Consider the following 11809-nt stretch of genomic DNA (forward strand, 5'->3'; position numbering starts at 1 on the left):
AATTACGGAAAACTTCCAAGACTGCCCTTCTGATTAATTTAATTTTGCTGGGACCCAGACAGCACTGCGTGGGATACTTTGAGCAGCCAGGTCTCTGAAGACCCAACAGCTGTTTGAAGAGCAAACGCAGCGGCCAAAGGCTTCCCCACGAACTTGCGTAAGGCCTGGCTTCAAGCGGTAGCTGAGTATGTGTGGATTTGCTTCCAGCAGGAAGGACGACGAGGAGCCCAGAGCCCATGCAGATGTCGGGGAGGGCTCCTGAAGGGGGATCCAGCCTCCATAGCTGCCACCACCACTGTTATGACATTGCCTTCGGGCCCTGGCCAAGGGAAGAGGCTCCTTTCTACTGAGCTCACAGCAAGATGCAAAAACGTGGTGAAAGAGCCTGTCTTCAGATTAAAAACTAGCAAAGCATAAAGGAAAGGAAAGAAATAAATCAGTATCGTAACAGTGCAAACCAATGAGTGATTTTGACTACGCAGTTTGAAAAAAGCAGCAACCATTTTCACTGAACTTGTTCATCCCTGTCTGCCCGCAGGCTCACCGTCTGTAACAGCTTGCTTTTTCACCACTGACCACTGCAAAGTGCTTATCTACAACGCGCTGATTCCCCTTTTTGTTACATGGAGGGGAAGGGCAGGGGAGAAAGGAAAAAAAAAAAAAAAAAACACACCACCTACGTCAGCAACGGAAACTTTGGGCTTATCTTCTGCAACTAGAAAGACCACTTGCTCCCAAGAAACCACCACCACGTTAAGCACGCTCCAGTCCCACGGCTTGTTGGTGCAAGCGTGGATTCCCCAGTACACCCAGCAAGCGTGGAGAAGCTTCCATGTTGCTTACAGAGTACCTACCTCAATAAATCAGCTCTGCTTCTCCAAACGGCTTTTGGAAGAAAGAAAAAGCTAACCTTGCTGTGCAATTCACCAGCAGTGCCCTACAGTCAACTGTAAAGAGGCAGCAAAGCTCCTGCCCTTTGGCTCACGTGTTTGACTGTGCAATTGTAAGTTTAGAAACCAACAAATGCAAGGAAAAAAGGTCCAACAATATGACAAGAACACTGACAGCAGACCCCGGGGACGCTTCAGAATACCACTTGGCCGCAAGCGTGCTAGCAACACATGCATCCTCATCAGAGATTAAAACCGCTCTTAATGTGTACTCCTTTAAACCCTTGAGAGCACAGACATGCATTGGAAGAGGAGCGCAGGCTTGCCACGAAGGAAGGGTGCGGCGGAGCCGAAATGAGCTGTCAGCTGTCCGTGAGCCTGGCCTGATGCAGCCCAGGGCTCCTGTCCCAGGGGCGAGGGGCTCTCCCACCGCCCAGCCTCCCCAGCCCCCTGCAATCAACATGGCAGCTGGGTTGGCACCTAAAGTTTCTATCCATACGAGTTCTCAAGGGGAATGATAAATCAACCTTACAGGGTTTTTTTAAAACCATCCTAATTAAACTTGCGTTCCATTCTCCTCTTTTGTGCATTAATGCCACAGGTCAATTATACAAAAATGAAGCTGCATTGTAACGCTTTTGCAGGGTAGCAACAGAAAAAAAGGAAAGAGATAATATTTAATTAATAAGTAGCAAAACACTCCTCTCACTGGACCACTGTAAAGCTGATTATTTAACTACTTTATCATTTAGAGAGCTCTTTAGCTCTCAAAATACATCTGCCTGGAAGAAAACTGCAGTGAGTTTCAGCTAAGCAATTTCTCTTGCACGTACATGAACACCTCAAGTCAGCAAGAACTCCACTCACGTACAATTTATTTGTGGATTTGCGTCAGCGTAGCACAACTGAAGCTGGACCCCAGAGTCAGTAGCCAATGCTGAAGGTTTTTCTGCAATGATAACTACTACTCGAGCTATCCCTGGAAAAATAACTGAAGATTTAGCCAACAACATGTTAGAGTTGGAGCATACAAATATTAGGCACCTCAAACGGTCTGAACCGTTTGATACCACTTGATACCTCTGGAGAACGATTGTTGCCTGCACCTTTGCTACCGTTTATGTTACCAGTTTACATTAGCACACCATAATGCACATTTTCACATATTATTGTTACCAAAACCCAGAACTTTCCCTTGAAGTCTAGTTTCAGAAAGCTCAGTCAAATTAAAGCTACTCTGCTCAGCAAACAGTACCGGCATAACATAAGCAAGGCAAACACGCTGATGGATGAGCATCTTTGCAATTTTGGACTATCTGCTACCTACACCACCTCAGAAAGCAGCAGACCTGGGTAAGTACTATTCACAGAAGCTGGTGGAGCAAACCTCTGCATTACTTAGTTACTCTAAGCACAGTCCGACGTGGTTTAGCTTACTACACATTCCATCCCACGGCATTTTGGTCTGCTTCTAGTCTCGGAGCTCTTATCCTATCAGCAATATAAAGGTATGTCCTTCCAGTTTTAAGATGTATTTGTGATTATGACTTTAAAAAGATTATATTGACAATTACACATGGCCATCCCAGACTTCGCAGCAGTAAAACACTGGCTGTTAAATGGAAGGTAAATACACTGATCAGCTACTCCAGATAAGCCTCTTGCCTTGTTAATTATTTTTGAGACATTTCAGATTAAATACGGAGGATAATAGTTATTACCACATTCCAACCAAGCAAGAACACACTTAATTGACCATGTTATCTAAATATTCAGAAAGACAATAAGCCTGGAGTACAACACAAGCAAAAAACTGTGAGGACCACCAGACTCAAGAAGCAATGGCCAATAGTTTGAAGTCTAACTAGCAAACAGTTACAAGTGGTGCACTTCAGGGGTCAATGTTGCTAAATGCCTCTCTCTGCAACCTCTCAGGTGAGACCAAAGCTAAGGGATGCAGTAGGGAGGGCTGCCTTTCCAGGGGATCGTGACTGTCTGGAGGAAGAGGCTGAACAAGACCACCCGAACTTCAACAAAAGCAATGCAAAGCCTTGTGCCTGGGGTGGACTAACCCATGGATCGGTGCAAGCTAAGTATGTTGTGCCAGACGAGAAAAGGCTGAGGGACCTGGGTCTGTTCAGCCTCCTTCAGAAGCACGGAAGGCTTCATGGGGATCTCACCGCTGTCTCCCCTACATATGGAGGTAGACTCTTTACAGAGATGCGCAGCAGAAGGGCAAGCAGCAGTGATCTCAAGTTGTAGCAAAAAAAATTCCTTGTTTGACACAAGGAAAAATTCTTCACGATGAGGGAAGGTAAGCCCTGGGCCAGGAGCCCAGAGAGGCTGTGGCATCTCCATCCTTGGAGATGCCCAAAAGTCAACCAGCGGCCCTGAACGATCTCTACTAACTTTGAAGCTGGCCCTGCTTTGAGCAGGAGGCTGGACTAGAGATTTCCCAGAGGTGCATCCCAACCCAAATTATTCTATAATTCTTGGATACAGAGAAATTAAACAAAAATACTCCTACATTAAAATTGAGGCATAAGGTGCTCAGAAGGTTTAAATTCTAATTAAGAAAGCACATGTGTTAACTTAACCACCTATGATTATGACAATACATAAAAAGAGCAGGACTACTTTCTTGTTCAGTGCTTTAAGTGGTCAGTGATTCCCAGACAAGGAACTATTCAAAACTGATTCTCTTCATTGTGCAATGAGCATCAGGTATTATTCATTTGGCACTCAGGCCCTAATAAAGAGCTTCTTTATGGTTTTCTTCTCTTGTGCTTGTCATTGACATTTATGAAAGAGTCGTGTACCGAACAATAAAAGGACGAGGATGTTACCATCCCATTTTACATACAGGGAACTGAGGTGCAATGAATTTTCAGCCTCTCTAACTTTGAGATGGTTGTGGCCCAACTTTTATTTTATTTTATTCGTATGTTCAAATCACAGCTTCTGCTGATTTCAGCTGCAGCTGTGACCCTGCAAAAGTTTTGCAAAATCAGAGCCAACTGTTCCAAACTAGGCCTCTGAGAAAAAGAGGAACACACAGTTAGCGATTACAGGGGAAAACCAGTTTAAACAGTATGACTATTACCACAGAGGAAGCTGGAGCCAGGGTCAGAAACCAGCTCCTTAATATAGCATCCTGCAGTTCTGCCCAGCAGATCTCATGCTTTCTGTTACATCTCCACTGCAATGAATGAAACCAACTTCCCAATGCAAACTGGGCTCTTCAAGAAACTGATCTGTCAGTGCCTAAACGATAATCAAGATTTTAAAGATTTCCAATCTCATTGAAAACTCAGGGATTTACACCTGGAAGGAAAAAGAAAAAAATGCATACCCGTAACAAAAAGCCTTCCCCCTGAGACTGACATTCTTGCTCCCAAGCAGGTTGTCGAATATAAGAATGTCAGCTTAACACACACAAAGAAACAGCATTTCTCCTCCCCCACTTCAGCCTGCCCTCCCCTCCCATTTCAGCATTAGACACACAGTACAGAAAATCTGAAATGGTACAAGCCTTGCAAGCACCCTAAAAAGAAAATTGCCCGGCAGCATCGCCAGCAGGCAGTGATCCCCTACCAGAAGAATTCACCAGCACTGGCAGGTGATCAGAGTGCATGTCAAGGCAACGTCCGTGAGTAAACAGGGATCCTTGCACACATACCTTAATTTTCATGGTACGACGAGTACAGCACAAGAACCTACCTAGGATAACCCAACAGCAGCAGCTGGCACTTTCTGCTTCTGCATTAGGCAATGTGATTAGGTCAGCCCCACGCAGTTTGTTTTTCATCTTCTCTCTCGGGAGAGAATGTGTGTGGCAGAGCAGGATGTTAATGTTGTAGGCAACGTTAATTAACCTGCTGCTACCTAATTACATTAGAAAAGGTGAAGTTGAAAAATACCCTTTGCACTTAGGGAAGGATATACATTTGTAATGGCCATTAACTCCCGCAGAAATCTATTCCATGGAAAGTACAAATTATTTGATATTTAGAACCTATTCAAAAGTTTGTGCTTCTCCAGTTTCGCTTCATTTGAACTCTCCATGAATATCCCAGTATTAACACACGTATCCTGCGATGCCAGAACCAACTCCCACATTTGTCACCCCTGCCCCAGCAAGTTTTACAGCCTGCCCGTTCAACACGTGAATGCTCGGAGAAGCAAGAGAGGGACGGTGCTCTTGATAGCCGCTCACTGAGGAGCCACAGGGCTGGAGAAGGGAACCCAGACCTTGCTGACCTGGTTCGGGAACTGGGTTCAGGTTCCACACTAGAACATCAGCCATCATGAAGCTCCTGTTTAAATTACCCAAACCTGTTTCCCCAACTCTACCCACTTATTACCCCACACAGAGATTTACTTCTCAATTTACAACGCATCTGAGCTTCCACCCGCTTCCAACCCCATTCTTCCAGGTCATAAATACACGTGTGAACATGAATGGCTCACCTGCCTTTTGAGAAGTGCTTGGGGCTTCAGCAACTAGTAAAATCAGCTTGATAAAAGATGACTTTAACATTTTAATAACACAGAATGGATCCTGAGGTGGATATAACCAGCTGACCATTTTAAATACGGGCTTCTTGTCTATTCTGATTAGCAAATTACGTGAAGTGTATTCCTAAATTAGTGTTATGAATATGGCATACCCTTTAAGCAAAGACTCAAATGAGAATAAAGAAATTCAGGCACCAGGTTTTTCAGCCATTTCCCTCCAGCACATCAAACAAATGTGACAGCCATCCTCATCCGATTTTTAATAGTAAAAAGGAATACAACACACAAAATTGCAAAAATAAATTCTGAATTTGACAGCAACCACTTGAGAAACTCTTCTTTTCAGCACGCAGTCCATCACACCTCAGAAGGCCAGCAACAAGTCAGAGAGCGAGCAGCTAGGGCTTTCTGAAAGCCAGGCAGTGGCGAGGTATCTCCACAGATCACCAAAAACAGAAGCAAGGAAGATCAGGGCTCACTTTGACACAAGCTTGACATCAGAGCCGCCAGCCAACCCGAAAGCTGCCAGCAGAAGCATAAGAGCAGGGGCAGCGGAAACCCCATGCCATTGGCGGCCGGCGCCTCGATGTCACAATGTCGGCAGGTTCTGACGGCAGCCAGTGGGAAACGAAGGGAGTGGGGTGGGCTGTAAGGGCAGGGGGAAGTCGAAGCAGGAGCAGCCCTTGCCAGACCTCCCAGGTAACACCACAAAATTACAGCCTCTCTCTCCCTCTGCGACTGTGCACAACAAGGAAGGGGTTTACAGTTATCGATTACAGCCAATATACAGAAATTCCACGTAGGATCCCAAAGAATTTTGCTCTAAGCAGTGCAGAAAGAAAACCCAGAACAAGGGAGACGGGTAATAAAAAGGAAGTACTAGGAGTACCAGCATTAGAGAGAACTGTCCTAGGATGACACTAACATTTACATGAAGGTTTGGGAGGTTTCTTTTCTTCTGCTTATCAAGTGACAGGGACTTCAACTTAAATTCTGGCCTGCTCTCAGGAGTCCAGAGTTAATTAGGTCAGCTAACACACTCCACTGCAGCCTAAGCAAGCATTCGACGCTTACATTAATACTACGATGAGAAATGTTACGTTCAGAGACAAGAACAAGGGAAAGGTTTGCAGCATGAAGCGTTGTTGAACACTGCGCTGCGGTTAGCTCCTGTATCTGTTTCTACCAAGCTGGTTTCAGCTTTAAAGGCCAAAGAGATGAAATTTATCCTCCCGAGATCAAATGTTCTTGGAATGTGACTAGAAATGCATAGAAACTAGAAAAACTCTATATGTTTTCTTGCAACTAAGGCTGAAATCAACGTCACCCTCAATAAAAAGGATTCTTATCAACATCCACTCAAGAAGATTGTATCAGTTTTGAGACACTTCCCTTTATATTACTACTAATTAGATCCTTTTTGCAAGATAGGATCAATAAAAATCATAAACACTTCCACAGTCTAGCTCGGTCTTACATGTTTTGCTTCCACATGTTTGAAATGCCAAGGATTGTCAGTCACCCTCCAAGTTACCTGGGATCAAACTCAGAAATAAGAATTTCCTTTAAAACATATTTCCTATGGGATCACTTTATGAAGAAGAGTTCATGATCATCTCGAAATGAAGAATTAAAATATATTCATGTGTTTCAGCTACCAGTTCTTCTGTTATGTTACCACATGCTGACCTGCTCAAACACAGAAGACCAAATTAAGGTCAGTAACTGTTTACTCCCTTTTTTTAGTATTTATGAAGAGTGCTTGCACAGTGTCAACTGCAAAGTAACCAAAGCCCTTAAAAGACTGGCAACCATTTCACTTGCTTTAAATTTGTTATCCTTTTGCATTTGATACCAAAAAATGTACAATGTTACCCTCCCTTAAGTTGATAACCTAATGACAAGCAGAAGCCACCCAGCATGAGGAACCCTCTTACCTGCCATTGTCAACCCTAGCAAAAAAAAAAAAAAAATTAAAGAGAAATATTAGTCTAGCAAGTTGACTCTTTTCCTTAGAACCTACTTTCATCCAAACGTTTTTCTATACTAATTCACAACTGTGAATAACCCTGCAGCACTTTAGTTAGCTATTCCTGAAAGTTTACTTAACTTGCTTCCTTAAAAAAAGAGCAAAAGACGCATAATCTGTAGCATTTAATAAACATATATGGCTAAATCCATAGTGAGCAGATGCTAAAACCATTTCAGAAATAAGGAACAAAGGCAGCTATCTACAAAAATAGACGCAGAACTGAAAAGCAAGTAGGTTTTGAAATATAACTTGCAAGCTTGAAAACCAGCAATCATTTGGGAAATTTATGAACATTTTTACATGTATTTCTACCAGCAGGGGAAGAAATGCTGGGAATCCTTTTAATAGCAGCTGAATTATGTATTTGAGAGCAGAACCACTCAGAAAAACGTAAGAGGACGGCACATTAGCATGTCTCCAACTGGGAAAGACAATCTTGTTTCTCTATTCAACCACAGTGCTTTGAACTTTTAATTTTGTAGATAAATGAGAACCAGTAACTTCAAGTCACTTCTCTCAAAATCATCTGAAAGCCCCTCAAGCCAAGCTGAAAGGGCTTGTTACACTTCTCTGGCACATATTCTGACCAGCTCTCTATTTAGCTTATTGACAGAGATTCTGGTTTCTGGTTGTGAAATTTTTATGTCATGACAACGATTCACACGTCACAGACATACCTGCCAAAGCTGTCTCCTTTCTCTCACTGCTTTGAAACTACTCTGTTCGTTTAACCTAGAGCAAGGCAAAACCCAAATGAACATGGTCAAGAGCAAAAGCAGAATTGCTGAATGCAAATAATTATTTAGATGGGCAACGCTACACTTACTTCCTAGCTTGGTTACTGCTGAAAATAAAGCAGCTGTTTAGAAAACGTTATAATCTTAAATTATTTTATCAAGTAATCTTTTAATAATTTGAAGTTATTCAGAAGACTCATCTCATGGTAACTGTTCTCTAAATGAAAATAGGAATGGAGTCTAGCATGCAGCGCAGCCTCTCAGGCTCTCTTTATCCACTTAATTGCAAGTTAACATTCACGCTACTTCTCACCCCAGTTCGGAAAATGCAGCCAAGGGCTGGTTGCTTTCAGACGCACTCTGACCCTGATCATAGATTCATAAGTAAACGAGATCATTTCCTGTCAGATGTCTAGAAGAACAGTTTCTCAAGAACTCTTAACTTCTATTAAGTCAAAAAAAAGTATCTTCCTGCCCTCTGAAGAAACTGAGCCCTTACAGATTTCAAACGAGGTACTGCTGTACTGGCTGCCTAAACTCACCGTACCCAGGCTACAAGCAGAAAGTCTGCAAAGAGATTCAGCTGTATCGCCACATCATCTGAAGCGTCTGGCAGCCACTGGTTGTCTCTTCTTCTCCACTGTGATAAATGTTTGGTCCAACTCTATCAGAGCTATTTAAAAATCTCCCTATTATTCCCCTACAAAAATATAAAGTTAGACCTTCTGCTTCATTTTTTATTTTCTAGACATGCATTTTACCCCAAGGATGTGCGACTTTCCACCTCTTTGAGAGATTCAGTTTTCATCACTTCAGGTTCCAGCAGTGCTAGAGATATACTTTTTTCCCATAGTCGTAATTCCCCATTTGGAGCATTAAAGTATCAAGTACCTGTTGTCCCGTTTATCTGACAACTATGCTACAGCTGTTTTGACAAGATGCTTCACCAAATACAGAGCTACGCTTCTGCACCAGATGCGGTCTATGCTGAGCGAGCACTTCAGGGCCCCACTTCTCCCAAGCTGCGTGACCAAGCATTGCTCACACTCCGTGCTATAAAACTTAAAGATGAAACTTCCACCAGAAGCTCCCAGCAAATCTATTTCTAAACTCCATGTTTTAGACACTCATTTATTATTAGAGGGGCCTTTCTTTTGTCAAATGCATTTTAGAATAAAAGCAATCCACAAAGTGAAAACTAAGCTACAGCATCCCGTCCAGGAGAACTTCCTAGGGAGGCAGGGGGGGAAAGGTGGTATTTTGTGAGTAATTAGATACAGAGACAAATGTAGGAGTAAATAATTGATTCTCAACAGAGAGCAGAGATTAACAGTGGGGTACCTCAAGTGTCCACAATAATACAATTAGTACATTAAACTTGTCCCAATGATCTTGAAAGAAAAAAAAAAAAAAAAAAGAATAATTTGCACTAGAGTATTAGAGCAAATTAAACCAAATCTTGACAGCTGCAAGGAATAACATGGACAGCTCCCACTTACAGCTGTCAAGCCACCAAACCGGCTGTCACTCAGACAGCCAGTTCAACTTTTGCCCTACAAGCCACAGCACTGAAAGAAGAAACAACACACTTGGACGGATAATTTTAAGAAGTGGAATTTCACTGCATAGCACTGACCTGTGACCACCATCTCAAATGTACTATAGCAAAAAGGGGATCATGCAAATCAAGTATCTCATCCCTTCCACCACCTCCGATTCCATCTAAAAATACAAAATACTTCCATTTTGATTGCATAAACTAACTCCCGTGTTTCACGTGTGAAACACGGGGACCGTAAGCGCTTGGTCACAGTAATAGCAATTTTCATAAGAAAATTCATAGTTATACTTGAATCCAGAGTTTTAAAAAAAAGTTTAGAAGCAACTGGAAACAACAGATAAGGCAACCAATAACTGAATCTGACAAGAAGCTTTCCCTCTTCAGCAGCCTGAAATATTGGCCTTGAAATCACCACCTTTCTTTCTGGCACTAGTCACCAGAAAAGCAAATTACTCGCGACCCAGATTCTCAGCGATGACCGAGCTGTTCGCTCCCTATTAAAATGGCCAGGCACTGGGTGCCTGCACAGCCTGGGCCTGGGTGCTCGTTTGTCGAAGCCATCTGATGGCCCTCCATCCCGCGCAGCGCGCACAGATGTACCGCGCTCCGGTTTTGCTGTCTCCACACGTCGGAAACAGAAAGCCAGTCCATCTGGGCTGGCAGATGACGGCTTTGGAGAGTCTCCATTTGAAGGAGAAGTGTTCAAACTTCACATAACAGCAGTACTTTCAACAGCAACATGGCAGAACTCCAGTCAAGGATGAGAGACCTAAAAGCAGAGATTCGGAAATCTCTCGAGTGATGCCTTAGAGAGCCCGCCATCACTGTGTGAGTGGCAACTCTCTCAACCAGAAAGCACATCAGAAAAAAGTACATGAAAACCCCCAAACCCCTCAAACACACGGGCAGGTCATTCAAAGGAAGCATTTTAGTTTTAATCCATTTCAAACTAACGCTGTGCGCTCAGCTTCTCCCACTTTCTCCGCTCTCTTCTGCTGTATTTGCTGTACCTGAGTAATCACCCCGGTTTATGCTAAGCGCAGCCGTTCTTAAAATAAGTCGGATGAGACAGAAACTCCGTGCATACTCAAGAGTTTTGCTATCAGCAACAAATAGAAAGCATCAATAAAAAAAAAAAAAAAAAAAAAAGACTGCCCTTAAGTTCTTAAAGAAGACACACCGAGCTAAAACTTGGCACAAAGTTCAGCTTTTTGGAAAGGCTGTAAAGCGACGGAGCGTCTCCAGCAACTTTTAAACCGGTCTCCACATTCTGCGAGGGATAAAAACCCAGACCGAAGAGGAGGGAGGAAAGGCGCAACCCCCGGCAGCGCCTGCCGCCCGGCCGCGGGCTTTGTGCCAACGCACCGGCACGCGGAAACCGGAGCCGACTGACAGCCAGCCCCGGCGCCGACCGGAGAGCGGGCGGCCGGCTTCAGCCCGGGGCCGGAGGAGGTGTCTGTCCGTCCGTCCGTCCGTCCGTCCGTCCCCCGCTCAGGGCGGGGGCAGCCCCCTGAGGGGATCCCGGGCGTTTCCAGCGCCCCACGCCGGGCCCCGCCGCCGCCCCCCGCCCCGCCGCGCCCACCTGTACTGCCAGCCCTTGGCGCCGCGGCCGCCGCTGCTCTTGCCGCCGCTCTGTCCCGCCGGCGGCGGCTGCTCCGGCTTGCCCTCGCCCTCTGGCCCCTTCATGGCCGCCGCGGGGTCCGCGCACTGCATGGCGCCGCGGTTCCTCGCCCCCTCGGGGGAGCCCCCGGCCCAAGGCGGGCCGTCCGCCGGGGAGGGAGCCCGCCCCAGCGGCCCGCCACCCCCCCCCCCCCCGCTCAGTCTGCGCCGGGGCCCGGCCGCGCCCGCCCCATGCGGGCTGCGATGGCGGCGGCTGCCGGCACCCCCCGCGCCCCGCTCGGCTGGGCTGGGCTGGGCTCGGCTCCCCGCACGGCCGCGGCGGGCTGGGGAAACCCGCCCTCCCGCTCCCTCACCCCGCGGCCCGGCCCGGCCGCCCCTTCCGGGTCAGCGCCGCCGCCATCTTTAGCGCGGGCAGCAGTGCCCACACTAGGCCGCTGCCCGCTACTGCCGC

At 45.6% G+C, this 11809-nt stretch overlaps 1 protein-coding gene across 1 annotated transcript in view; it reads right to left on the reverse strand.

Moving 5' to 3' along the window:
- Positions 1-11544, reverse strand: part of OSBPL11 (oxysterol binding protein like 11) — a 43778-nt gene extending 32234 nt beyond the window's left edge. The window contains exon 1 of the mRNA XM_087730624.1: positions 11321-11544. Coding sequence (XP_087586750.1) covers positions 11321-11451 — 131 coding nt within the window. The 5' untranslated portion in view covers positions 11452-11544. The remainder of the gene's footprint in view (positions 1-11320) is intronic.
- Positions 11545-11809: the final 265 nt, after the last annotated feature.

This window comes from Nipponia nippon, unplaced genomic scaffold (assembly GCF_047370975.1).
Source record: "Nipponia nippon isolate SJK-2023a ecotype South Korea unplaced genomic scaffold, ASM4737097v1 scaffold_5, whole genome shotgun sequence".
NCBI lineage: Eukaryota > Metazoa > Chordata > Aves > Pelecaniformes > Threskiornithidae > Nipponia > Nipponia nippon.